Source organism: Corvus cornix, chromosome 26 (genome assembly GCF_000738735.6).
Source record: "Corvus cornix cornix isolate S_Up_H32 chromosome 26, ASM73873v5, whole genome shotgun sequence".
Lineage (NCBI taxonomy): Eukaryota > Metazoa > Chordata > Aves > Passeriformes > Corvidae > Corvus > Corvus cornix.
The window spans coordinates 1,063,889-1,091,792 of NC_046354.1; the positions used below are offsets into that span (position 1 = coordinate 1,063,889).

Sequence of the window (27,904 nt, forward strand, 5' to 3'; positions counted from 1 at the left end):
GGTGGTTTTGATCCCTGTGCGGGTCCATCCAAAGCAGCGCCCTGGGGATTTGGGGACAGCTGGGATGGGACTGGGCCAGGGTGGGACATCTCGGCTGGGGCAGTGCTGAATCCAGGGGTGCTGAGGGGCTCTCGGGGCAGGCAGGCTCGCTGCAGCCCTGTGAAATATGGCCTCACACATCCTTGAAGGATTTATTGTTTTCCGGGCACGGCTGGAGCCCGTCCGACAGGCTGGATCTGGGAAGGAAATGACTCAGTTGCTCTCCAGACAAGTGCAGCTTTGAAATCCAGAGAGGCAGGAGACAGCTGAGCGGTTCCGGCTCGCTCCCGTTGGAATTCCCGGTGTGGCTGTTACTCCTGGTGGGCTCTGGGTGGGACGGGGCAGGGGCTGGGAGGGACGAGGCCGGGCTGGGCAGTGGCCACGCCGCCTCAGGACCCTCTGGCGTGAGGATGTCACAGCAGAGCAGGTGACAAGGGAAGGTGGGAGCCACGGGAGCAGGGACAGGCTGTGGATGCCGTGCCAGGCTGGGAGCAGCTGGGAGCAGCCCATGGCCAATTGATTGCCACGCCGGGGGCACAGTGTGGGACACAGCCTGAGCAGCAGCAGCAGCTTCCAGGGGCTTTTATGGAATATTTTCCACCCCCACAGGCAGAAACACTGTGACCCTTCCTGGGTGAGGAGTGTGGGTGCTCCCCAGCCTCCTCTCCTGTCGCCCACATTGTCCCCACAGTCCCAGGGTTTGTGCCCTGCTCTGAGCTACACAGGAACTTGTAAAGCTCCTGATTTTGCTCAGGCTTTTGGGATATCTTAGCCATCAAAGTGTCCGGCCCCTCTTTAGCCTCGGAACTTCTGGCTGATGTCAGATGTGGACGTAAGCAGCTGCTTTCTCCATCTTATTATCAGCTTGGTTGGAGAGAGAGAACTTTTTAAATGACAGAGATCCTTAGCAAAGAGACGAGAGTTAGTGTTAAAAATAAAGAAAACAAGACAGCTCGTTTCATCTAAACAGAAGGGTTATTAAACAGGCTTGAATTAATCAGAGATCTGCCAGAGCTCTGAAATTGAAAAGCAGGGCAGAGGAGCAGGGAGCACACGAGTGTGAAGGAGCCACTTTCTCAAGCAGACATTGATGTCCCAGTGCTGTGGGAGAGGAGCTGATGTTCAGCTGTTGGTGGCACAGAGGTGAGATGGCTCCAGGCTTTGGGGTCCTTGCCTGGACCTCAGGACATGAGGCTGGGGGCACCTGCCACCCCTGGGAGCCCCCAGACACTGATCCCCAGGCCATGGTGGGACCCTGCCCACGGCCAGGGACCATCCCCGTGGGTCTGAGCTCTGTGATGGTCACTTCTCAAGGTGGGTGGAGCAGACTGGGCAGGGATGAAGTTGCTTCGCCCTTCCCAGGGTTCAAGCACCTTGAAACGCTGTCAAAAACTGAATCAAGCACCCGAGGGATGCCCTTGGAAGGGCAGCCAGCCCTGGCAAAGAGGCTCTTGGGGGGTAAAGGCGTTTCCTTGGGGTGGCTGCTGGAGCTGGTGGTGGTTGCAGCTCCCAGCCCACCCTTCCACCAGGCCAGGCCTGCCAGGGGCTGGTTAATGGGCCTGAAGGGTTCTTCAGTGCTGTGTGGCCTCCGTCCTGCATCACCCTGTCTGCTCGGCTTTTCCTGTTCATTTAAGGGCTTTTGCAGCTGTGTTCTGCCTCCCCAAGTCCTCGTGCTCCCACAGCGGCAGCTGGGTGACAGTTGCTCCCCTGTGTGTGCTGGGAATGCTGGGGTTGTGACTGGCAGCTGGAATGTGGAGGGGAGCAGGGAGCTGGTGTTGGGCACGGAGCAGGAATGAACCTCTCCCTGAGCATCTTCCTGCTCTTCCCACCCCTTCCCCTGCCCTCCCAGGGATGGGGATGGACAGCAGGGTGGCCTGGGGGTGTGCAGGCTTGGCTTGGCGCTTATTGCTGCCAATCCCAGGAGATAACCCCGCTCTGGAGCGGCAGGGAGCACCGCCAGGAACCCCCAAACGTGCCTGGAGGTGCTCACAGGCAGTGCCGAGCTCCCCACAGCTCCAGCACTGCTGGCTGAGCGAGACCCAGCGCTGCACAGCTGGGATCCAGCATCTCAGAACCTAATTTGAACAAATGCACCATTTCCTGGTTTACTTAGGTAACAGCGCTGTGGCTACTGTGTAAACACCTCTGGCTGCCGGGGGCAGCGGGGATAACGAACAGCGCTCGCTGCACGGCGCTGGCACAGCCAGAGGAGCTCTGGTGCAGGATTTCTGTTTAATGGAGTGGCTGGGGACCCATTTAATTTGAAGCTGGGGTTCTTCACTCGCCTGTGGTGTGCTGGAGTGAGGCCAGGAGAAGCTGCTGCTTATTTTTCTCCTGCAGTTCGGTGGCCGCTCTGTGATCCTCCCTCGTGCTGCTCTGTAATATTCTCCTGTAATAAACTGCAGCTGGATGTCACCTGGGGACACAGTGCTGGGCTGAGGCTTGGGAGATAAAACTCCCTGCCTTGCCACTGGGACCTTTTGCTTAGCCTTGGGCAAATCATTTCATCGTTTAATCTACTTGCACCTAAGGTCAGCAGCCATTAAATTCCATTTTGTTGGGAATAAAGTCCGTGAATAATCAAACGATGCTCAGGTAGAGAGGTGGATAAAGCTCAGTCCATCAGGACTCAGGTAGGAAACCAGGAAAAGCACTTTCTGAGGCACATAAAACTGACCTAGATTGCCTGGAGGGGTTGTGGATTCTGTTTCTGGGGGTCCTTAAGGACAGTCTAGAGAAACTCCGCTGGAATGATGGTTGTAACAGCTGGGCCTTGCAGCAGGAGGCTGCGTTAGACACTCACAACTCTCCGTCCAACTCTCATTCTTTTAACGTTATCCAAAGCCAGTGACCTCTTTACACAGGTTTGGCTGAACCTGAGCCCTCCCAAAACTTGACTAAACGAGCTATGAAACTTCACAAGTGTTGAATTTCCCCTTGGTGTCGGACTTCAAGGCAGCTGGGAGAGTCAGGGTCTGTTCTGCTCCGCGCTCCAGCACGTCAGGCTGTCACCAGCCTCGAGCCTGTCCTCAGGGACTGCCTGGGGAATAAAGTCCTCCTTGCCCAGCTCCCCTCTCCAAGCAAGGTAATTTATGAGCTGTTTCACAGCAGTGCACTCGAAGCTCAGTAGCTGCCAGCTGTGGTTTCTCAGAGAGCAGGTGTCAAGTGTCAGCACAGGGAAAGGAGAAGGTGTCTCATTTCTGCCACTGAGGTGTCCGAGGTTGGTTATGGATTTTCGGGGAAGCCCTGTGGGGTTGCTGGGTTAAATGACTGCAGCTGTGAGGCACAGCTGGGTGGCAGCCACAGCTGTGGTCCTGCTTTGGATCTCCCTGGGGGTGGGGACTGAGGAGCACAGCTTGTCCAGACCTGTCCAGCAAATCTGGGACAATGCCAGGGGTGGCATCAGATGCGCTGTGTCCTTGTCCTCCAAACTGCAGTTCCAAATCTGGGGCTTAGGACAGGGCCCTCCCTGCATTTTCTGTTTCTCTGGACCTGTTGGGATGTGTGTGCACAGGAGGGAGGCAGAGGAGAGAGCTTTGCGCAGTGTGTGTTGAATAAACAAATATCTGGGCTCTGGACAGATTTTGTGCATAATTCCTGCGATGGTGTTTGTTATCAGGGAAATGCCTTTTCGTGGCTGGGTTCTGTTCTTCCCCTCCTCTTCCTTGTCCCAGGCCTGGAGGAAGCAATAATCACAATGCTGTGTTTTGCCCTCTTAACTCTTTCTCAGAACGCTGCCGAGCCTGTGAAATGTCATCCCTGGGAACAAGCAGCTCCGGGGAAGGGGTACACAGCTCCTGGCGCGGTTCCTGCCGGTGGCTGCCAGCACGGAGCAGGGACAGGAAGCCCAGGGCCAGCCAGGAAGGTGGATTTTGGTCCAAAACCCAAAGCGTTCAGGTTGTGTTTTAGGAAATGCTTGTTACTTGTCATCCCTGTGAGGCAGTAACCTCTGGAGAAACCTCAGAGCTGGCTCCAGGCTCCTCCCTGGTGATTTACAGCTTGCTCTTACTGTTGTTGGAGTCAAAATATTTTAAAAAAAGGCCAAGAAGAGGTGGTAGGAGCCGTCCCCATTGCTCTGTGTTACAGATCCAGTTATTCACACCGAGCCGCCAGTAACTCCCCTTGGGCTCAGGCTCTTGGGTGGTGTCTGCCTGGTGGGGTTTGGAGGGATCAGTGCCAAGGCTCCCTGCTCCAGGATAGCCAGGGAAACCCTCTGCTCAGGGCATGGACGTGCCAAGGCTTCTCCTCCTGGAGAAAGGCCTGAGAGCAGGGAAGGGGTTGTGTGAATGGGAGGAGAGGTTTCTGCTGGGCCAGGGGGGATTTGGCAGCGTGGGGCTCCTCTGGCTGTGGTGGCCTGGCCAAAGAGGCAGCCCTGAGCATCCAGACCTCTGATCCATGCTGGAAACATCCCAGGGCTTGGAGAAGCTTCCATCAGACAGTTTGGCTCAGATCTTTTGTCTAATTAAACCCAAACCCTATGAATTATTGTAAGGTCGTCCTCCATAGGAGACAAATGTGTCCTGAACGTCGCTCCTGCAAGGGGATCAATCCCTGCAGCAGCTCCAGTGCTTGGAGAGGTTTCGCAGGGCAGTTCCCGATGTGCTCCAGGAGGGATGAGGGTCCTGTGTTCCTACAAAGAAATGGCCAAACTCGGGGCTTTTCCCCTCATCCTGTGGGCAGATCTGATACGGAGCCAATGGAAGGGGAAAGGCTCAGGCTGGGGCAGGGCTGAGGTTGTTCCGAAGGGTTTGTTCTATCTTTGGGTTTAGCACGTGCAGCCTGTGCTGCTGGTGGCCCTTTGGGCAGCCTGGTGACCGCAGGGAGGGCAGTGCTGGGAGCCGGCCGCTGCCCCCGCTCCCGGCCATGAATCCTATGGAGCTCTAAAGAGCAAAAAGGGCAGAGCCCACCCCAGCTCAGGGAGCAAACCCAGCCCCTCTGCCCCTCCTGGCAGGCTCTGTCATTCCTCTGCGGGGTTTGTTCAGGGACACAGCCCCCACAAAGCCAGCATGGGATTTATGGCCCGCTCCGCTCCCCCTCTGCCCATCCTTGGGGACCTGGTGGCCTCTGGGCAGGGGGAGCCACAGGGACAGATTGGGAAAAGCTTGTGGGGCTGGGAGGCTGGAGGTGAGGAAGGGGGTCAGTGAGGATGACGGGGTCAGTGCAGGTTCTGGGGTCAGTGAAGGCACTGGGGATGTTTTGCTGTGTCCTGGAGGTGCTGGGGCACATCCAGAGCAGGTGAAATATCCCAGGAACACAGGAGCTGAGGGAGCAGAGGCGATGGCTGAGGGCCCAGCAGTGCTGAGTGTAAATCACTGCTCACCACACCGACCCCACCCCCAAAGAAAAGCCACCGCCACCACCAGGCAAACGCAGCTGCCACACTGGTGACATCAGAATTGTGCCTTTGAGCCGTCATTTGCCACAGGAGATTCTCTTGTTGTTTTGGCTTTAATTTTCCTTTTTTCCCCTGTTTTTTGTGGGTTTTTTGGTGTGCACAAAACGCCACTAATGACAAACTGTGGTGCCCATGAGTGAGTGACAGCTGAAATGAGAGAAATGACTAATGGTGCCTCCTGAAGCCCTGTCGCATGGAGATTAAATGAGCCCTTTTTTCTTCCCCCCTCAATGAGAATCATGGGCATTTGAATAATAATATTATAGTCTCCATTAGGATGACAGTGGGGGAAAAAATCGGCTCAGACCTGTGATTATTCCTTCAATCTAATAATTATTTAAATACCAGATAACTCCTTTCAGCCTAATTGAGGCCTTTCAGCTGCTTGGGTTTATATTGTGTCCCTGAATTTACTCTCGCTTTCACCTTGCGTTACTAATAGCTGCAGATTGCTTCTGAGGCTGTATTTTAAAACTCTCTTCACAAAAAAAAAGAAAAAGAGGAAAAATTAATGATCAAATGGTATTAAGGATCAGAGCTAAAATCACCCATTCTCCTGGTGTTTAACTCCCCAGGTGTTTGGCCTCCTCCACAGAGAATCATAGAATGGTTTGTGTTGGGAGGGATCTTAAAGTTCATCTCGTTCCTCCCCCTGCCATGGGCAGGGACACCTTCCACCATCCCAGGACGCTCCGAGCCCCGTCCAGCCTGGCCTTGGACACTTCAGGGATGTGGCAGCCACAGCTGGCAGCCTCTGCCAACCTCTCCCCATCCTTTGAGCCAAGAACTCCTTCCCCAAATGCCACCTAACCCTCGCAGGCAGTGGGTTCCCCTGGCTGTTTGGTGTCTATTGCTGAGCTCTGCCCAGCCCTGCACCCTCACGTCCTGCCCCAGCCCTGGGGTCGTGGGAGCTGCAGGAGCTGCCCCGGGGGTGACACGGATCCGGGGATGGCTGGGTAGGGTGGCAGCTCATGGCCATGCTCTGTCATGTTCAGACAACGTTTGAAAGTGCAGATTCTCCTTCCCGGCTGATCTCTCCTGCCGTTGGCAGTGACTGTTCACAAACGCTCCGCAAAACCTTCCCTGTGAGGCACAGCAGAGAGGCTGGGCTCCAGCTGACAGCCCTGCTGCACAGCAGCTCCACGCTGCGCTGGGTTTGGGCTGGCTTGGCATGGAAATGTGCTGAAAAACATCTGAAACTGCTGTGGTCAAAGTGCAGAGCTGCTGTTGTCCCACACATCCAGATGTGTGTAAAGTTAATTATTTAAATGCATTCATTTCTGGCCTGCACCGTCCTTGTCTCGCCTTGCAGTGGAACAACTTTTTAAAGATTGGGAGCTGCTGAACAGGAAAGCTGTGTGTGCTGAGCTTTACAGCAGGGCCTCCCTGTTCTCTGCAGGATCTCTCCCTTGTGGGGCTTCCCTTGAAGCAGAGCCTGTAAAGGACCATGTCCCAGGGCTTGGGGCACCGTGGGGTTCCAGGCAGAGCTGCTCTGAGACCCCTGTGCCCTGTGATCAGGTGTCAGTGCCCACCACGTGTCACCAGCACGGAGAGGATCCTCCCAGATCCCTGGGAACGATTTGATCTGTGCCATTTGGAAAGATTCCGGGTCAGGGAACGGTGTTGGGCCGTTCACTCAGAAATGTAGTGAGAAGAGCCGGGGAGTCCCCCTGGTGCTGCTGTGGATGTGGGAAGGCAGCGGGAGCAGCCGTTCTGTGCCACAGCCGTCCCCACAATGCCGAGAGGGTGGCAGGGTCCGTGTCCTCCCCAGGACAGAGAAACCACCACAGCCAAAGGTGGGAATGCCGAGCCTGGCAGCGAGAGGGAAGCAGCTGGGGAAATGTGTCCCTGAGCAGAATGAGAAACCCATTACTGCTCCCTCTCTCCTGTCGTGTCTCCTGTCAGTGACACGGAGACGGCAGCGCAGGGACAGAGCTCCTTTGTCACCTCTCAGGAACAGCCGTCTCCGGCTCCCGGCGGGAACAAGCCTAAAGAGCGGCTGTTCAGTGACACTCACGAGCTCAGAGTGGCTGTGCAGTGCTGGGAATTGTTTCAAGTACCAAACCAGGAGCAGCATCCATTATCAGGGGGTGAGGGAGCAGCCTCCTGCCTTGGCACCCAGGGCAGGGGCATCAGAGCTGCCGAGGGCAGGGTTTCCGTGGGGTGTGTGCTGGCGCTGGCCTGGCCCTGCTGGCAGGGGATGGGCGCAGACTGTGGCTCATCCTCAGCCTCTTCCCAGGCTGGGGTGACCCTGAGGCAAGGAAGGATGTCCCTGAAGTGGCTCCTTTGCCTGCCCAGCCTGGAGCATGTAAAGAATGCAGAATTTGGGATAAAGGAGAACTTCGTGGTGGTTTTCTGTGTCCATGCAGTCAGACACCTCTGTGGTCAGGTTGAGCAGGCAAGGGTGGTCTCTCCCTTGCTGGCAGGTTTGGTGGCTGATCTAACCACGTGCTCCCACCTTGGTGGCAGCTGCTTTTTGGCAGGAAAGTACCTGGTGAGGGAGTTCCTGCCCAAAATGCACCTGCTTGAGAGGCACTTCTGGCTCTGGGGACGGGCTGAGGGGAGATGTCAGTACCTTCAGTGTTTGTGCTTAGTGAATTTGCCGGCATGAGGCTTCTTTCTCAGGTTCCCAAATTAAATCAGAGAGGGTTTAAAGGTGAAGAACAGCTCTTGTTTCCTCTGCTGCTTCCAGCAACAAACCCTGCAGGAGACACCCTTCTAGCCAAGATTGCAGATGGATGGCTGGGGCTGTGAGCCGCGGGCTTTGCCTTGGGCTGGAGCTGGTTCTCCCCTCCCTGGCTGAGCAGAGCGTGTTCTAAACAGCCAAACCACATCACAAATTAAGATGCAGGGGCTGAAACAAGTGGTAAAACATCGACCTGAACTGTTCACCAGTACATTGTGGACTTGCTTAATTCTTGTTGTGCTTAGAGACATCCTCGCTTTATCTCAAGGACTGTGTAATTAGAAAGCCTCCTTTGAATTTTATCTGCAGGGCACACGGGATCTAATCCTTGGCTCTGGGTGGTTCTTCTCTCCACAGAACCATGTGAGGGACATTGCCGGGGCTCAGGACACGTGCGGGGGACACAGAGTTTGCCTTTCCCAGGATGGATCAGAGGAGGAACTGGCCTCGGGTACTGGACTCTGATGGCTGGTCAGTGGCTCTGCTCTGCCTCTTCCTGGCATCGCTCTCCCGGAACGTGTCCAGCAATGCCTTGTTCAACACTTTCCACTCGGAGAACCGGGACTGGACGTTCAACCACCTGACGGTGCACCGGGGCACCGGGGCCGTCTACGTGGGGGCCATCAACAGGGTGTACAAGCTTTCGGGGAACCTGACCATTCTGGTGGCTCACAAAACTGGTCCCGAGGAGGACAACAAATCCTGCTACCCGCCCCTCATCGTGCAGCCATGCAGCGAGGTCCTCACGCTCACCAACAACGTCAACAAGCTGCTCATCATCGACTACTCCGAGAACCGGCTGCTGGCGTGCGGCAGCCTCTACCAGGGGGTCTGCAAGCTGCTGCGCCTCGACGACCTCTTCATCCTGGTGGAGCCCTCGCACAAGAAGGAGCATTACCTGTCCAGCGTCAACAAAACGGGCACCATGTATGGGGTGATCGTGCGCTCCGAGGGCGAGGACGGGAAGCTCTTCATCGGCACGGCAGTGGACGGCAAGCAGGATTATTTCCCCACCCTCTCCAGCCGCAAGCTTCCCCGGGACCCGGAGTCGTCGGCGATGTTGGATTATGAGCTCCACAGTGACTTTGTTTCGTCCCTCATCAAAATCCCCTCGGACACGCTGGCCCTGGTTTCGCACTTCGACATCTTTTACATCTACGGCTTCGCCAGCGGCAACTTCGTCTATTTTCTGACCGTGCAGCCGGAGACCCCCGAGGGCGTCTCCATCAACTCCGCCAGCGACCTCTTCTACACCTCCCGCATCGTCCGCCTGTGCAAGGACGACCCCAAGTTCCACTCATATGTGTCCCTGCCCTTCGGCTGCGTCAGGGGGGACACGGAGTACCGGCTGCTGCAGGCCGCCTACCTGTCCAAGCCGGGAGAGGTGCTGGCCAGGGCCCTCAACATCACAGCACAGGAGGACGTGCTCTTTGCCATCTTCTCCAAGGGGCAGAAGCAGTACCACCACCCCCCCGACGACTCCGCGCTCTGCGTGTTCCCCATCCGCACCATCAACGCCCACATCAAGGAGCGCCTGCAGTCCTGCTACCAGGGCGAGGGCAACCTGGAGCTCAACTGGCTGCTGGGGAAGGATGTCCAGTGCACCAAAGCGGTAAGGATGCGCTGGGTGTTGGCTGTGGGAGCCCTCGAGAGCCGGGATCAATCCCTGCCCCAGTGGAACACAAGTTTGCAGAGTGGGATCAGTCCATCTGTGCCTCAGTTTCCCTGAATTCAGAGCACTCTTCCCCTTTAATCCATGCTCTCATCCTACAGTGGGATGACAATGAGGGAAGGGATGGTGTTAGGGCAGAATGAAGGTGTGCAGCTTCCTGCGAGTCTTTGCCATTCCCAACCTGGGGCTCTGCAAGCTCGAGGATCCCTGGGGAAGGCGGCCGGAGCTGGCAGGGGGTGGCCCGTTGGTGGCCCCCGGACCCTGCTGCCGGCACCGCCAGCTCCCTGCACACCACCCCGAGTGTGTGGGGCTGCCCTGGGCTCTGTTTCACTCACAGCTGCCCCAAACCTTGTCTTTCCAGCCAGTCCCCATCGATGACAACTTCTGTGGGCTCGACATCAACCAGCCCCTGGGGGGCTCGGTGCCCGTGGACGGGGTGACGCTCTTCACCTCCAGCCGCGACCGCATGACCTCTGTGGCTTCCTACGTCTACAACGGCTACAGCGTGCTCTTTGTGGGCACCAAGACGGGCAGGCTGAAGAAGGTAAGCCTGTGCCCGTGGCTCTGGAGAGCCAGGAGCTGGGTTTTGTCTCTCTCGGGATGCTCGTCACTGCTGCTGTGTCTTATGGGTGCTTCCCAGTGGGAAACTGGGAGCGAAGCAGGAGTGGAAGTCGCAGGGTTTGGGTCACAGAGAGCCTGTGTTGGTGAGGCAGAGTTCAGCCCTCAGCGCTGTTAGTGTGGTTTGTTCTGAAGTGCCAAGTTTTGGGAAAGGAGCAGTGGAAGCTGCTGCAGGGTGGTCTTGGAAAAGGAACCAAACGAGGTCTGATGGGAATCTTGCAGTAGTTTTGTTTCCCAGCAATCCTTCTGCAACTGGTGTAGGAGACCATGAGTTAGGAAGCCATTGGAGCTGCTGGTGGAGGCGGGATTTTGGTCATGGAGAGATGGGAATGGGTTCATGTGGCTGCTTTTGGAACCAAGCCTCAGGGCAGAGTCCTACTGCTTCCCTCTGCCTCTTCCCTCCTGCTGGATGATTGATCAGTCCTGGGACATTCCTTGTCCTCTGCACAAGAAACACTGAGGAGGGGTTTGGTGGGGCTCAGCTGAGAGTCACAGAATGTTTTGGGTTGGAAGGGACATGGGCAAGGACACCTTCCACTAGCCCAGGTTGCTCCAAGCCCTGTCCAACCTGCCCTTGAATGACTTCTAGGCTTTTGAAGTCCAGCTGGGACTGCCGCACTTCTGAGTGACAAACTCACAGAATATTCTGAGTTGGAAGGGAACTCTCTGAGGAGTTCTGTATTTAAAATAAGTTTGGAAGTGGCCTTGGGGTGTAAACAGAGGCGTGTGAGAGCCTTTGTTGGCCTTTAGAGCTGGAGCTGCAGCTGGAAGCCAGCTCAGCAGTAGGTTTGATCCAGCTCCAGCAGAACCAGCCTTGGAGCTGCTGCTCTGGCAAGCTGAGACCCTTCCAATTAACCTCAGCTCTAAATGACAGCTTTAGGTGAACCTGTTAAATGCAGCCCCTGCTCCTTCATGCCAGGGAAAGAGTTAACAAATGTAATCAACAGCAGGCTGTTAATTTTTTGAGTCCTTAAGCAGCAGGGAATTTCTTCCTCATCTATCCAGGAAGATACAAGGACAGGCAGATACTACACTTGAATGTCTGCATCATTTTAATTACATCAGTTCATTAATATTCATTCAGCACTTTACAAGTGCTGAGTAGTAGTAAATTAGGTGCCTCCCTGGTGCCTCTCGAGTGTCAGTGGGGCAGTTTTGAACGTGGGGGAGAGGGAGCTTGTAAAGCAGAGCCCTTCACTTCCCTGCACAGGGGAGAGCCGGGGTGCTTTTAGCTAAATGGAAGGGAGAGGAGCCCTTGGCACAGCCCAAATGCACCTGCCGAGCTCGGAGCTGGGGATGCAGCCCGGAGATGCAGCCTGGTGCTCGCTGCGTGCAGGGGTTTGGGGGGACAGGGGAGGCTCGTCGCTCAGAGGCAGCAAAAGCCAAGAGCCTGTGCCTGCACACGAGGTATTTACGGGCTTGTTCCGTGAATTATGAAGGATTACAGAAGCAGCAGTCCCTCCAGCAGGGTTTAATTCCTGGTGCTAGTCTACACTGAACGGTTTTTGATGCGAAGTTAATCTATTCATGCTCCGCTGTCCAGAGGGAGGGCTGTGGAATCCTTCACCTGGAATCCTTCATCTGTTGGATGAAAATTGGCCCATCCCTGGAGTAAATTCGTTCCAGACATTCACTACAGTCAGGCTTTCGTGGCATCTGCCCTTATTTAACATCAGAGCTGCCTGCAGCTGATGGGATCCATCCCCCCTGTAATTAACTGGAACAATCGTGGTCCCGTCCTCCCCTGTGTGGGGCCGAGGATGTTGCTGTTCTCTCTCTCACCGTTCTGTCCTACACCTTCAGCAGATCTTCCCTCATTTGACACGTGGGATTATCTTTTCCATGGCCTGAGAGAGGCCAGGTGAGGCACAGGAAGCAGCTCTGCACAGAGCTGAGGGGCTCTGGCTGCAGAGGAGGTGAGACCCGGGGGAAGTTAACAGGTTGTCTCGGGATTTTGTGCCTGTTTCAAGATAACCAGACACGTCTTGAAGCCAGTGAGTGCTCGGGACTGTTTCCTTATCACTCCTTCGCCATCTGTGAAATGATGGTGGAAATGTTCAGCACCTCTGTAAGTGCCAGGGATTTGTGGAGATGCCTTTTCCACCAGATCTCCTTCGTGTCCTCCTCCGTCTCAGATCTACCCACACAATTAATGTCTGAAAGCTTTGTCACACCTATTCCCTCGCCCACAGCTGTTGATTTCCTTTGGAAATGAGCTGCTGGCTCTGTCTGGGCTTTCAGGGAAGGTGTTTTTGTGTAGCTGGAGGAAAGTCAGGGAGATGTCTCTGAAGCCTTTCAAATTTGCCTGTGCTCCCCCAGTGAGAATTCCTTACTGGAAACACTGGGTTCCCTCACTGGTGTCCTCCTGCCTTTAGCTCTTCACCTCACTGCTCCTGCCACATTCCCAGCTCCTGCTGGTTCTGCTCCCCAGCAATTGTCTCAAAGTGGGTGAGAAGCAAATGCTGCTGATGCTGGGGCCCTCTGGCTCAAGCACAGGTACGTGGGTGAAGTTCTGCCTCCTGCTCTCCTTCCAAAGCACCTCAGCTCCCTGGCTGTGGGAACAGGAGGAAAGGGGATCATGTTGGAGACAAAACCATTCAGAATCGTGGATTCCTCCAATGAAGCCGTTTCCATCAAGCAAAATGAGAAGGGACATTAATGCAACAGTGAACAGCAACTAAGTGCTGGGGGGAGATGTGTCAGCTTGCTTGTTCTGTTTATGGGCTTCATACAATTCTATCAATATTGATGTGTGATGCCTTTGATTTTGACACTAATCATTGCCATGAATTAAATTTGCAGCCATATAATTAGAACTGCTATTAATAGGGCCTCAAGCTAAGCACTGCTGTGCTAGTTGTCTTTTTCCTGATGGAAAAAGGCATCCACGGAACTCAGCTGATGTGGTTTGCCTGGGAGATGCTGAGACTGATGTGAAAATTGCACTTGCTGTGTTTGGAGGGGCTCCTCTGGAAGGCAGATTCATGGGAAGGGTCTGGCCCAGAGGTTTCCCAGGAACTGCACCTTAAACTTCCCAGTGGTTTGCTGCTCTTGGGACACAGAGCCTAAGTGGGAGAGAGGAGGATGCAGGGAGAGCAGGGGAGCCCTCAGCGTGCAGGGCTGTTACTGCCTTGTTTCCATTCCATCTCCCCTTCCCCCTGCAAATGCTCCCGTTTATTCCCCTGCCCTAGCAGAGCTGTGTCAGCTCCGTGTCCCTGTGCACGCCTGGTTCCATCTCATCAGCCTGAGCTCAGTGCCTGGGATGGCAGCAAGGCTCACCACTAAAAATCAATCTTGTATTTCATCCCGAGAGGTCTGTTTCTTATTAGGTCTAATAAATCAGTGAAGTGCCCTTCATTCAGCTTGTCAATGCAGGACATTGTTTGTGATCAAGAATAAATAAATGTCTCTCCTCTGTCTGCCAGTTGCCATCTAGGTATTATTTTTCCATCATGCTGTTTATGCTGGCTGTAGGAAAAATGCAGTTCCTGCAGCCTTGCCTGCCTTCCCACGAGCTGGGAAGGCTCCTGGGTGGTACAGGCGAGGGAGAAGTGGGAACAGTGACGTTGTACCTGGGTTTCACCCAGCACCGAGTTGCTCAGTGGTGATAAGGCTTTAACTTGTGTGCTTGGAGATGTGGAGGTGTTGCAGTGCTGCGGGCAAGGGCCCAGGTGTGGTTATTTCAGACGCCCTGAGGTGAAGGATAAAGCGTGCAAATGAAATCACCCCCAATTCTCCTGGAAAAATGGGTGTCACACGCTGTCCTGGACACCTGTGCCCCTCTGTCCCCAGGGCAGCTGCACTGGACGTGCCTGGAATCCATCCCAGGCTGTGAGGTCACTACTCAGGATCTGTCTGCAGGAGTGCTATGGAGAAATACACAGTGCTGGGACTCTCTTTGGGATGGGGAACACATTCCTGTCACCTGTTGAATTCCTGAACTCAGTCCTTGCTCCCCGCCTCCCCTTTTCCAGGGGACAGCGGTGAGTGATTGGATTGTGCCACCAGAGGAACGGAGAACTTTTAAGTGCGTTGTTACGTCTTGGGACGTGAGAGTTTTATTCAGCTTGGCTGATTTAATTTGTTCCATTAGTGGGAATAAAGGAGGTCTTTCACAATGAAATATATATGTCCGAACCTGTCCTTAGATGACTTCATTCTATGGATGGTTATCTCATCCTGGTGATTTATCCTTCATTATCGCCCCCGCACGCGCATCCCGCGGCCCTTCGGGAAAAACTCGGTTGCATCAGCGTGTGGAGAAGCCAAGAGGACACCAGGCTGTTATTGAACAGATGAAAATATCCATTTGCAGGCGCCTTCCAAAGGATTTGCCTGGTTTTAGCTGTAGGCTGGGAGGTCAGGGGCTCTGCCGGCTCCATGGTCAATCCATCACCCTCGGAGTGCAGATCCCCACGTCCCAGCAGAGGTGTGAGAGGGCAGATGGTTCTTGTTTGGCTGAAGAAGTTGTTTAATTGAAAGGTCTGGGAAGAAAAGTCTGGGTTTTGCCCTAGGATGTGAAATAAGGGTGTATTTGGTCACTACTGCACTGCTGCTGTGGTTGGGACTCGTTTTCTCCCTAAACAAGGATTTTTCCAGCCTCAGAAGGTAATTCCCCTTTGCTTCCATCTGTGCTGTCAAACCACAGAAGTGGGTCCCCAAAATGCCCCACAGTCCCTCACATTTGTTATTGTTCATAGCCAGGAGTTGGAATCTCACTTACTGATTGGAATTTGTTCAAGGGAATAAGAAAAGTGGTGGAAGCCAGAGGAGAGCACTGGGGTGTGTTTGGGGCTGGAGATGGGGCAGAGCTGCCAAGTCCCTCTAGACGCTGGGTCTGAGCACTCCGGAATGTCCCTGCCACCTCTTAAGGCATGAAATTGGCCTCCTCTCCCTGCTCTGGGTCTGTTATCTGGTGCCTGCCAGAGCAAGTCACATCAGGGAAAAGCCAGAAGTTGGCAGATATTTTATAGCTGCTGGAGAGCGAAGGGGCAGGTGTTCAGGAAATGCTGGGGATGTGAAATGGAGCCAGGTGAGCTCGGAGGCTGCTTTAATCTCATTTCTTGGCTCAGGAGATGGAGGGTGACTCTGGGTTTTATGCAGGTTCAGGCACCTTGAAAAGTCAACTTGAAATTTTGGAGGGCAGCGATTGCATTTGGTTCAGTTCTAAACTGGGGTTTGGGGGGAGGCTGCGAGGGGCTGAGCAGCCTAATCCATGGAATACATCCTGCTTCTGGAATCATGGAGTGGCTTGGGCTGGAAGGGACCTTCAAAGGCCATCCAGTCCTGCCATGAGCAGGGACACCTTCAACCAGACCAGGTTGCTCAGTGCCCCATCCAAACAAGGTTTTTTATCTTGAACATATTTTGGAGATAATTCATCCCCACACCTCCTCTCGGAGGTATTATCTCCTTTATGAGCATCAAGTGAGGCAGAAGTTATTCCTCCTCCGTTTCACGGTGTTTTCATCACGTTCAATAATGAGTTTCTACTTGAAATGATCTTGGTGAAAAATGTCATGAAATTCTAAACTCTTTTGTGAGCTCCTGTTGGTTTTCCTGCCTGTCCCGGCTTTCCTCAGAGCATGAAGCTGAGTGAGTTGCTGTGCTCTGGATGTTGTTGGCTTTGGGGGTAGGGCAGTGTCAGACTCCTGCCTTTCTACTCACGAGTCAAGAAGTTCATGCTTTCTTTACTATAAACATATTTTTCTGCTGGCTTTTAAAATCCTCAGAGGTCAAAATAACACCGGTTTTGGTCCATTTGTAAGATCTTAAATCCCTGGGTGGCAAGAAATACTGTGAGAAGACCAGGCTATGTTGCTTCTCTAATTGCCTCCTCGAGGCAGAGAAAACAAATGTGGAAACCACAAATGTGCCGGGAGAGACGGGGGAATGTGCAGGGAGAGCCCTGGGCGCTGCCGCAGCCCCCGAGCTGCTGCTGCTGCTGCGAAAAGGCTGGGATTTGGGGACAATCAGGGGGTGAGACGCCTGGGGAAAGCAGCAGCGCCGCGGTTTGAGGTGGGGATGGCTGCGGGGCTTTCCCTGGGTGTGCGGTGGTGCCGCCTTTAACATCCCCTCCATCCATGTCCTGAGCCGGGCTGTGAAGCGCTGCCGGCTTTGGGCGGCACATCCCCCAGCGGAGCATCTGCCCGCATTTACGGCCGAGCCGGGCGGGGATGGGACGCGGGCAGTTTCTGTCTATCCGCACGGGCCCATTGCTCCCGTTACGAAGCACGGGCTCCGCACCTCCCCCTGCCTTTCACGAGCCTCTTCCCATTCCTGCCGAGCCGCTTGGATAGGCAGAACCCCGCCTTTGCCTTCGGGGAGCTCGCTGCAGGCAGCCCAGGCTGGGAATAACAGAGGGAGGGAAACCCCTGCCTGCTGGAAGGAGCTCCCGGGGATGCAGCACCCCGGGGGATTTTGCACCAGAATCCCCTGGAGCTGTGGAAGGAACTGAACCTGAGCTCTGCCCGGGCTGTGACCCAAAGCTGTCGCTCCCATGGAGCTTCCTCCTGAGCGGAGGGAGAGGCCCCCAGTCACTCCCAGTTCATACTGGGGAGCCTGCTGGAAGCAGGGGAGGATGGTGGAGGAATAGAGGGTTTAGGATTGTGATTCCTTGGACACGGATGCAGAAGGGGAGCACAGGCAGCAGCACGGGAAGGCTGCAATAATTAGCAAGAGGCTCCATCAGCAATTGTCCCGCCAGCCCCTGCCAGCGCCTGCACCTCTCCCGCTGTTCTCTCTCGCTCGGTGACACGGCTCTGCATCAAACAGACCCGTGTACATGAAAGTGATGTGCATTGGAATGAATGTACGCATCATACAGCCTCGCTCCTATACAGCACGGGAAGGGGTTTTTTTGTGGTTAGCTGCTACATTATTTATTGTGTGCCGGGCTTTAATCTCATAAACCTGCCTGCAGGCCTTAGGCAAACCAGCCTGAGCATCCTGGAAAGCCGGGAGCCAGCAGCGCAGAGCGCTGGGGGACTGCGGGTGGGAATTGTTTGTCTTGCCTCGGTCCCTCTGCCCCTGCAGCTCATTAAAAGCAGCGGCACCATAAATTGGTCGCTGCCACCACCTTAGAGCGTGATTTGCATTTGCCACTGGGAGGGGACGCCAGTCCCACACCCCGTCAGTCGGAAAGAACAAGAGCTGGTCCCTTGAGCTGCTGAGAGCAAAGGGAAAAGGGAAAAAGGGTGAGGGAGAGGCGCTGGGGTAAAACAAGGTCTGCCACATAAACGGCGCTGGGAGCTCTGCACCCTCCCGAGCGGCCGGGAGCGCTCTTGCCAGCACCTCGAGCTGCGAGTCAGCGTTTGGCTGCCTCATGCGGAGCTTGCTCTCGCCAGTCTTCCCGAGCCAGTGGTTGATGAGGAGAACAGAGCATCCCCCTGCCTGCCTCCCCTTCCCACTGCCTTTGATGCTCTTCAAGCTCCTCACTCCCAGAGACTTCGTACCACGAGCACAAGAAAAGGGGTACCCTGGGCTTGCACGCTGAAATTAGTGAATAACAGAGCTGGAATGAAACCAGAGTTCCTCCTCCAGCCCTCCCCTTTCTTCTGACTCTCAGGCCAATTGCAGTTCTGGAGTATGTTTGGGCTAAATCGTTGTGCAGAGCTCTGAAGCCAAAGGGCAGCAGGCTGTGACCCTCTCTGCTTTTCTTCTCGGGATTTCTTTGTGCAGAGCCTTTCACCCCAGGAGCTCGGTCTCATTACTGAGAAATAAATAATTAGAATATCTGGAAGGTCCAGGTGTAGTGGAAGGGAGACTGAGGAGTTTCAAAGACACACAGGCTGCTTTCTGCCCCTGCATTCCCACCTGGAAAAGGGGTAACTGCACTTCCTGACTTCACGGGGAGTTCAGCTGGGTTTGTAATTCAAAGTGCAAAGAAAGCAAGATAAACACTGACCTTCACCATTGGCAATCAACTGATCAATGTTTAAATGTTGCATATTTTGGAGCAAAGCACATCCCATTGCATGGGCCACGTTTTTTATTATTTGCCCTTGATTTTTAGGGGAGTTTGGCTGTGCCAGGGTGCAGGCGTGGGGCTGGGATTTGGCTGATTCCAGCAGCCCCAGAGTGGGGATTGCCAGGGAAATGCAGCAGGAACAGGACAAACAGCACCGAGCACCAGGTTTGGGGCGAGAAAAGCAGCTCAGTGTTTGCTGAAGAAAACAAACAAGTTTCATGTTTTTCAAGTGTGCTGCACGGAGCCTGGCTTGTGCAGAGCCCTGTGATCAGAGGCACCAGGCAGCCCAGGTCCAGCAGGAGCTGTGTTATTCCTCGAGGAGCATTAAAGAGCAGCCGATGCCTTCTGGAAATTGTTGATAAAGCTCTCTTTTTTAGAATCATTTTTGCTTCTCCAGCACAAATGTAATATTTCTTGTTTGGATGTGTTGCTTTCTTCATTCACTTTTATTATTAGGGACATTTACATGAAAACAGCTTTTTTTTTTTTTGCTCTCGCAGCACATTTCCCAATTGCAGCTGCACTTCCTGCGTGGAAGGAGATCTCCACCTTCCCTGGGATTGGGGCTGCCAGGCTCAGGGATCAGGGATGGGGATGGGCCCTCCACGTGGGGCAGCTCCCTGTGCTCCAGAGGGGATGTTCCAGCTCATCCCTGGCTCTCTGCTCTCTTTACCCACCTTGTGGGTTCATTGGGATGCTGGGTGTGTCCATCCCCTCCCGAGCACAGGATTTATTTGTACCTTTCCAGCAGAGAGAGGCCGCTGTGAAACCCTCGAGCAGGCAGGAATCCTCCCAGGGTTTCCCAAAGTGCCCGGCCCTGGTTGGGGAGCAGTTTGGGAAGGGAGAGCTAATGGAGATGTCTGGCAGATGGAGAGTGCAGTGATAATGTACATTACAGGGAAAACCCCAAAGGCTGCTGTTCGGGGCATGGCGATGACATAAGCCATGTGGGATGGGAGATTTATTCCCTCCCTGCTGGAGGGAGCCCAGCTCCCTCCCCTGAACAGGCACCTGGAGAGGAACCTGCAGGACCTTCCCTTTCTCTGCCTGCCTCGCTCGTCTCCGCAGATGGGAAATGGAAACTCCAGATGTGTTAAGCACATCTTTAATTTCCTCTCGCTCCATTTCTGCTGGAGGTTTGTTTTAGGGGTTGGCATTTCAGGTGTTTGTTTTGGTTTTTTTTGCTGGCATCTTGAGAAGCTTGGGATAAGCCAAAAAAAAAAGGAGAGAAGTTTCAGGAGAGAGGAGCTGCTCTGGCTGTGGGGTGGGGGACGCCCTGCTCTGTCCCCACAAGTCCCCTCTGCACTGCCCTGGCCCAGCTCAGCTCCCCCCACTCCTGGCAGGAGCTCTGGGGCTGCTGATTCATGGAAGCAGATGCTTGGAGAGGTGAAATTCCTCCCTGTGTGCTTCCCTCACCCCTGACCCCGCTCCATTTCTTCCGCCTGACCCCCGAATTTCAAACCCGACCTTTGGTATCGCGGGGGAGGGGGGGGAGGCAGGAGGGCAGGGAAAGGGCAGGGTGAGTTTGGCTGTGGCTGGGAGGTGGGGGAGGTAAAGCTGCGATCCAAATGATGGCTGGGATGCTCTGTGATGCTCTGGGATGCTTTGGGATGCTCTGGGATGCTCTGGGATGTTGTCGGATGTTGTTGAATGCTGTGGGGGCTGTGGGGGTGGAGCAGGTGCTGCTGCTCCGTCCCTCAGTGCCCGTCTGGAATATTTGCCCGTGCATTCAGTTCCCTGAAATGTAAAATACGTCCAGGGCTGAGCTCTGAATGCCGTCCCCACCCTGTGCTTCCCCTGCCCTGCAGGGAGGGGCAAACCCCCGTGGGGTGCCGGGGGTGTGGGGTGAGGCTGGGGAACACGGGGATGGGGATGTGTGGGTGCTCGTGGCATTCAGCTTCACACCCCCGGGTTTGTGGCAGCTCCTGCTCCGTGTCTGGGGCTGTGGGCACAGCTCAGCCTCCCTGGGCTGTGGCATTTCTGCCTGTGAGCCCAGACAAACACAATCTGCTGTGCACAGTCCTCCCTCCCTCCCTCCCCAGCTCGTTCCTGCCTGGCCTTGGGCTGCTCCTTCCCCACTCAGTGCAGCAGTGGGGGGTTCTCATCCCTGCACCACAACAAAGGCAAACTGAGCTTTTCCACCTGCAGGAACATGGCAGAGGACCCAGCTGAAGGCAGCACCTTTCCAGGGCCTGGGGACACAGGCAGGACTCGATTGTCCTCTTGGGATCTCCGTCCCCATCCCCTGAGCCCCTGCTTCAGCACAGCCCGCCAGCCCTGGTGTGCCCGGGCTGGGTTCATGACTTCTCCCCTCTGACACGCTGCCTGGGGGGGATTTAAAGCAGAATAGAAAAATCCCTGCTGTGTCATGCGGAGGCAAAGTGGCCCAATCCATCTCTGTCCCCGCAGCGCGCTGCTGGCTCCCCGAGCCCCCGGGGAAGGTCCCTGTCGATAGAGTTCTGCATCTTGTCGTGGCACTGCCGAGTCCTTGGGAATGGATGTGGAGGCTGGGAGTGCTCAATATCCCCCTGACAGGTAGGGGCTCATTTAATGGGATGCTGCCTTATCCATTACCCTGGGAGCGGCCGCGGGCCCGGAGCAGGTGCCGGGCTCCCCCTGCCACCACAAAGGCTCTGTGTGAGTGAGGACGCAGTAAATGTCTCTCGCTCCCAGATTTATTCCTTCATTAGGTATTTAAATCCATTCTGCTGGATAGGATGCTTCTGTGAGGGAGGCTGCTGCCTTTTCTCTCTGTGGAATAAACGTGGGGGCTGCCAAACAGCTCTGCCCGGCCGAGCCCCTTCCCCACACCCGCAGAGCCAGCGGGGTTTGGGCAGGGGGAGCAGCAGTGGGGTGGGGAAGGGGCTGTGGGTGCTTCGTTCAGCCTCTGCAGAGAGTGGGGGGTTTGTGGGAGGGAATCCCAGCAGAGGGGTGAGCAGGAGGGGGCTGCAGGGCTGGAAGGGGTGCTGGGGTGGGCGCAGCCGCACTGGGATGGCCCCAAATCCCCGTGGTTTGGGGAGGTGTTGGGCTGGGCTCACAGTGGCCTGGCCAGCAGCCAGCTCTGGCCACCCCACACCAGCTCAGGGACCCACTGGGTTTGTCACAGCAGGGATGGGTCCCACAGGCCCCTTCCTCGCCTTCCCCTTTCCCACTCACAGCCAGGCTGGACCATCCCAGCATGGAACGTTTTTGGGAGGTGCAGTAGGTGCTCTAAAACTGTGCAGTCATGGAACCAGACAGCTCCGGGAAGAGCCGAGAAACTAAAATTAGCAGGAGTGCCCCAGGCAGGGGCCACCTGGGGCTCTGTTTCGTTTCGCTCTTAACTTTCATCTCTTTTATTTATAATTTGTGGTTGATTGATTTTTATTTTTTTTAAGCTTTTTTTTCCTCTTCCCTCCTTTGAAAACGAGGAGCTCTGCTGGCTCATGATGTGTAATCCCTGCATTCCCTAGGGTGGCATTGCCTCTTCTGCCCCAGTTCTGCCTGGTTCCTCCCCCCCAGCAGCAGCATCTTCTTCCACCCAGCAAGAGAAGTGGTGGGCAAGCCCTGGCTCCGCCCTGGACCACGTCTCCTCCTCTCCATCCTTCCTTAGCAGATTTTTGTGCTCAGCCCTGCTCCACCCCAACCTGTAACGGGTCCTTCCCTCAGGTGTTGGACCTCTGGGAACTGGAGGACCCAAATGTGGTGATTTCAGACAGTGGTTTTAGAATCTGTGGCTGCCCCTGGATCCCTGGCAGTGTCCAACGCCCGGGGCTTGGAGCAGCCTGGGACAGTGGGAGGTGTCCCTGCCATGGCAGGGGTGGGATGGGATGAGCTTTAAGGTCCCTTCCAGCCCAAACCATTCTGGGATTCTGTGACCTGCCCTGCCCTGTGCTTCCCGTGCCCCCTGTGTGTTCTTCCTGGGCCGGGTTTGGGGTTTGCACTGTTTGGGTTTTCTCCTCAGGCAATTCCCAGCACCCTTGTCCTGGGGAATGCTCCGTTGTAGGGCAGCAGACTGGATTCCCTGGCTCACTTTGCTCCTGGCTCTGCTCAGTCCCAGCTCTGTGCCAGCTCTGATGGCAGAACGTGCCCGAGGCTGTCTGGAAAATAAACCAAACCTCCTTGAGCCCTGGTCAGCCAGGCGAGGTTTGGGTGAGCTCCAGCGGAGGGGAAGCCGGGGAGGATTTGTATTGATGGTTAAAGGTTTAACAGCCCCTCCCCAGCCCTGGGCAAAGCACCTCCAACCTCTTCATTACACAGTTTATTCTTCTAATGAGGGCTGCTTTCAGCAGCCTGACCCACCCTGGCTCGCTTTGGTGTGAGGTGACCTGACCCCTGTCCGCCGAATCCCCTGAATTCCTCTTTGCCGCTTCCCAGAGCTTTCTCCTGGCCCCAGCTCTCAGTGCCGTGGGCCGGGATAAATTCACAAACATGTTCGGGGTGATGTTCAGGGGTTTGCTCACCACCAAAGCATCCCAGAGCGTGCCTTGAAATCGGAAACCTGGCGGAGGGAGGAGCTGGGACCGGAGCAGAGATGGTGTCGGTGTCAATCAGCCTCATCCCCGGGCTCAGGGCAGCACAGATTTCAGTCCTCAGCTTTGGCCAGCGTGGATCAGGATTTCCTTTTGCCCCTGGGAATGGCACAGCAAAGGAAACATTCATCTGAAACCAGGGTGTGTTTTAAAAGCCCAGAAAATCCAGTAGCTTCCCCTGAACCGCTGTTCTTTCCTGCCGTGTCTCTGGCTAAATTAAGACTTTCTTAGAAATGCACAGGTTAAAAGTTTAAAAGCTTAAGGTTTCATTCATAATTCACATATCAATGAGGCTTTGATTCCTCCCGGGGAGAGCCGCCGGTGGCTGCAGTGAATGTTGATAGGGGAGCCCAGCACCTCTGTGCCTCCCCTTCCCGAGCTCCTTTGTCCAGAGGCAGAGCGGGATGGCTCCCAGGGGCTGCTGCTGGGGAGAGCCAAACCTGTCCCTTTTGGGTCACTGGCTTGAGTCTGACCCAGGGCAGCAGATGCCAGAAGTCATTAATGTCTGACGGCTGCTCAGGGCCCTGTGACAAACGAGGCACCGGCTCCTGGTCCTGTTCCCAACAAGGGCAGCATCCCAATCCCAGAAACCTGCTGCCACCCCTGCCTCCGATGGCCTGGGGCAGTGACTATTATCAGACCATTCCTGATCGCTGCCCTTCCTATCACAGCATCCCCGGTTGTTCCAGGGCAGGGAAAGCCTTGCCCCGTTCCTGTGAGGATGAGGAAGCCAAGAGGGCTGGGCTGGGGTGAGTTCCTGGGGGTCACAGTGTGACAGCACAGAGGGGATGCTCTGTGCTCTGCTGCTGCTTCCAGGGTAGGAGAGTGATGGCTTCAACCTGAAAGAGAGGAGGCTTGGATGGGATATTGGGAAAAATCCTCCCCTGGGAGAGTGGGGAGGCCCTGGCACAGGGTGCCCAGAGCAGCTGTGGCTGCCCCTGGATCCCTGGAATTGTCCAAAGCCAGGTTGGACGGGGCTTGGAGCAGCCTGGGACAGTGGGAGGTGTCCCTGCCTGTGGAATGAGATGAGATTTGAGGTCCCTTCCAGCACAGGCCATTCTCTGGCTGGATGGACAAACCCTCCACACAGCACTGATGTGTCTGTGCCCCTCTCAGAGCTCCAGCCTGTCGTTCTCTCCCTTCCGAGGAGGAAGAGGAGCTGGGAGTGGGTCCTGCACAGGCAGCAGGGAGGAGGTGCCTTCCCCTGGCCGGGCTGATCCTTCCCATGGCTGTCCCTGGCACCCTGCCCTCCCTCCCCTCACCCAGATGGTCTCTGAATCTCCTTGTCAGGCATCCAGGAATGTTTCCCCTGCGCTCTTCCCATCCTCTCCAGCAGCCTCCTTGCCTGGCTGCAGCCTTTCAGCCTTAATCTCCTCTTTGTGCCTCAGAGGCACCTCTGCAGCTCTTGGCTGCCACAGGAGCTCCAGCCACGGCTGCTCTGCTGCTTTTTGGGTGAAGATGCCCCCCATCCTCCCCCTTCCCACCATCCTCCCCCTTCCCCCCCTTCTAATTCTGACAGTTTTGAGAGGGATTAAAGAAACAAGTGCAGCAGCCTGGCAATTTGGCTTGAAACTTGTTCCTTTTGAGAATCTTTTGCCTTTATTATCCAGCAGATAAATCTGCTTTCAGCTGCCTGTCTGTGCTGGGAATGGGAATAGCAGGGAGCAGCCCCCTGTGCTAATCCCCCCTTCCCAGGTGTGGTGCCACTTCCATCCCATCCAGGACCACCAGGACCGGGCTGGAAACGATCTGGGGGCCGGTGCTCTCTGCCTGTGGCTCCCTGGTTGTTATTCTTCAAAACAAGTTAAATTTGAGATATTAATCTCAAGAAGGAGAGGAGTTTTTCTTCCTTATTTTCCATTGTTTCCCCCCCTCCCAAACTTTTCCAAAGGCTTTGCTGGCAGCAGGCGCTCCGTGGCAGCGGGGCCAGGAGGGCGCTTGGCAGCGGCTCAGCGGAGGGGATTGGATTGCAGGAACAGAAATCCCTCCACACTGGGAGCCGGGTTTTATCCTGCCATGTGGCATCTGGCCCCGGAATGCTGCCTGTCCCCCGCCCCACCGCAGGTGACGCCGGCGGGACCCGGCCCTATTGGTGGCCCGGCTGCTCCGAGCAGGAAATCACCGAGGATCCTGTGCATGGGCACTGCCTTCAGGTGTCTTTGGGGTGGATTTGGGGCATTTTTTTCAAACTTCTTAAAATCTGTATTAGAAATCTGCTAAAAGATGAACGAAGGCAGCTGCTCTCAGTTCTGAGCCACGTTCAGCTTAGAGCAGCACCTGGGGCTGTGTCTCTGAATGGAGTTGGCAGCTTTTGGGGGGGAAGGTTTGGGCAGGTTTGGAGCGTGGGCAGAGGTTGGATCGTCCCCTCGCTGTGGGATCCACATTTGGGGGTCTTTGCTGAGCTGTCTCTGGTCCTGGCTGTGAATTTTGCAACAAGTGTGGCTCTCAGACCCTGGGCACTGAACCACAGGCAGGAGCTGGGCTTCCCACTGCAGTTACATCGATGGCTGACCTTTCCTCCCAAAAATCCCCCAGGGGCTCATCCTCACCTCCTTTCCCCTTCCCATCTCTGCTTATCCAAAGCTCCCCTAATATTTAAATCTCTCCATAAACCCTCACTCAGCAGCACAGAGTAATGCACTGATACACACTGAGCTGTTGACAACACAGGTGCCAGGGGCAGTGAGAGAAAAACCATTGAATTTCTTCCTAAAAAAGGGCAAGAAATGGGCAAGAAAAAAAACCCCGGGCCCCAGGAAAGGCACAGGTGCTGCTGCTGCAGGCACTGGGCTGGTTTGTGCTCAGGATGTAAAGGAAGACATTTCTGAGGTGCCCCTGCTGTAAAAGCTGTCCCGGGGCTGCCTGGCTTTGCCTCGCCGTGTCTTTCACCCCAGCCTGGTTCTCCCCAGCTCTCTGCCCCGAGGCACTGCCAGGGTGGCACAGCCCGGGCTGGCTGGTGGCCCTGGTGGCCCTGGCAGCCCCCGGTCCCAGCTGGGGCAGGGGGGATTAGAGCCCAGCCCGGCTGCGCTGGCAGATGCTGTGGTAGCTGAGCTGGTGCTTTAGTGCTCCGTGTGAACCTCCACAGCCATTCCTGCAGATGTTTCCAGGGGTCAGGTTGATAATGAAGGGATTAATTTAATTCCCCCCGCCCTCACCGAGTTCCCCCTGCAGCTGGTGTGTGCCTGCTCATCTGGGGGTGTTTTTATTGGCGTGATTCGGGCACTGCCCGGGGCTGGAGCTCAGGAAATCCTTGGGTTGGGGTTGTCCCAGTGGACTGGGAGCTGTGGGATGCAGCCTCTGACCCTTCCCACAGCCCCTGGCTTGGACAGGAATAAAACACCCAGCAAATACTGGAAACCCAATGACAGCCAAAAATGTTTTGACTTTAATGGAGTGGCCCAGTGCAAAAATCACCTTCTACCAGTCCCACTGCAAGGCTCAAGCCTGACCCTGTGACCTGGGGGGCTCTGGGGGTCCAAGGGTGATGCCCCAGGAGCAGCACAACTTCGCCTGTGGGTCCGTGGGTCTGTCCCTGCCCCAGGGAAGGAGGGAGGGCACATTCCCAGGTCGGTGCTGGGGACAGGGACGTGTCCCCTTGGAGGCAGAGGGTGGCGGGGAAGTGAGAAGCACATTAGTATTGCTGGCTGCAGCTTCCCTGCCTCCGAGCAGCTCTTGGCGGTGGGTGGCTGCAGATTTTTTCCTCAATTCTATCCCAAACCTGTTTCAGATTAAAAACAAACGCTGTTGCATATCGGTTTGTCAGTCACTCTAGACCTAATCTCCCAAAATAATCTTTTGCCAGCCCTCCTCCTCCCCCAAGATGGGCAGTAATTGTTTCAAGACATGTCAGCCTTTGTTTAAAGTGAGGTTTGTGTCTTCCTGAGGCTCGTGTTCTTGGAAGGGAAAGAAAAGAGGTGCTGAGCAAGGGCTGACTGCAGGGAGAGGTGGGAGGGGAGAGATGAGGGGGGGATTTGGCAGCCCCCATGTGCTGGGGATAATTTTCCTGCTGGTGTGGGACAGCACGGGTTGGTCGCTGCCGTGTCCCACCAGGCCCAGGTGAGCTCCAAACTGCTGCAGTGCCCTGGGGAGAGGAGAGGGACCTGTTTTCCCTTGCTCCTGTCTAAACAACAAAGTCCATTTCCCACCAGTGTTGGAAAATAATCCCTCCCACTGATTTTTACCTATTTTGACTCAATATTAATCCAGCTCAGGTCTCTGCAGGTAGAGCTGAATGTCAGTGCCCAGGAGGCTCTTCTGGTGCCATGTGCTCACCACATCCGTGCTCTTGGTTCCTCTGCTCTGTGGCAGTGCAGGGTCAAGGCTCAGGGTCTGTGCTCACAGGGACTGCCCCACGCTGCTCTCCGGAGCCCTGGGAGCAGCTGGAAATGCCTGTTGGGAACGAATTTCCCAAAAAATGTGGCTTTTTGGCTGAGCGCTGCTGTGGTGAAGGAGGTTTTTAAAGGGGATCGGGTGCCAAAACTTTGAAGGAGTTTTTTTCCAGCTATAAGAAGTGATTTTTAGAAAAGCAGAACTTGCTGGCTCTGCAGCTCCTGTGTTTTTTGGAGGATTGCTCTCCCAAATCAGCCTTCCCCCATCGCCCCGCCTGCATCTGCTCCCGTGTGTGTCCCTGGCAGTGCAGGCACGCGTGGTCCCGTGTGCCAGGCAGATAAATATTGCAAAAGTGCTCTGGGACGTGACAGACACCCTGGGGCTGTCGTGTTCTTACCTGGCTCTGCTGCTCCTGCTGGCTTTGCCCATGAAAAGGAGATTGGCAGCACTGGGAATTGGCCACCATTCCCAGGAGGAACTGGTTTGTGGGCTCTTCCAGCAGCCCGAGCATCTGGGACAAGTCGGTTCACAAATGTGGTAACAGCTTATCAGGGAATTGTGGTTTGGATTACAGCAAAATCCCAGAATGAGCAAATCCCTGACTAATCTGGAGGGCTCTGGCAGCCTGACTGCGGCTTCAGAAAGGAAAATGGAGCTGGCAGAAGTTTTCTGTGCCCTCTGGGAA

General features: G+C 55.3%; 1 protein-coding gene and 1 long non-coding RNA gene across 7 annotated transcripts in view; one reads left to right on the plus strand and one right to left on the minus strand.

Annotated features, from left to right (window-relative positions):
- The window catches only part of PLXNA2 (plexin A2), a 145,326-nt gene that overhangs the window by 9,557 nt on the left and 107,865 nt on the right, over window positions 1-27,904 (plus strand). For all 4 annotated transcript variants that reach the window (XR_005603645.1, XM_039565106.1, XM_039565104.1 and 1 more), the window contains exons 2-3: window positions 8,478-9,732; window positions 10,154-10,336. Coding sequence is in view for 3 of the 4 variants with exons in the window: in XM_039565106.1 (XP_039421040.1) it covers window positions 8,545-9,732; window positions 10,154-10,336 (1,371 nt within the window). In the remaining variant the exon portion in view is untranslated. The remainder of the gene's footprint in view (window positions 1-8,477; window positions 9,733-10,153; window positions 10,337-27,904) is intronic.
- On the minus strand, window positions 10,246-27,732 carry LOC109145277. 3 transcript variants are annotated; one of them, XR_002046567.3, is made up of 4 exons: window positions 27,617-27,732; window positions 27,072-27,279; window positions 22,822-22,989; window positions 10,246-14,920 (listed from the first exon to the last, which is right to left on the minus strand). It is a non-coding gene; the product is annotated as an uncharacterized LOC109145277 (long non-coding RNA). The 3 variants fall into 3 exon arrangements; XR_005603647.1 differs by lacking the exon at window positions 10,246-14,920 and adding an exon at window positions 22,182-22,458; XR_005603646.1 differs by lacking the exon at window positions 10,246-14,920 and having other exon boundaries at window positions 22,607-22,989.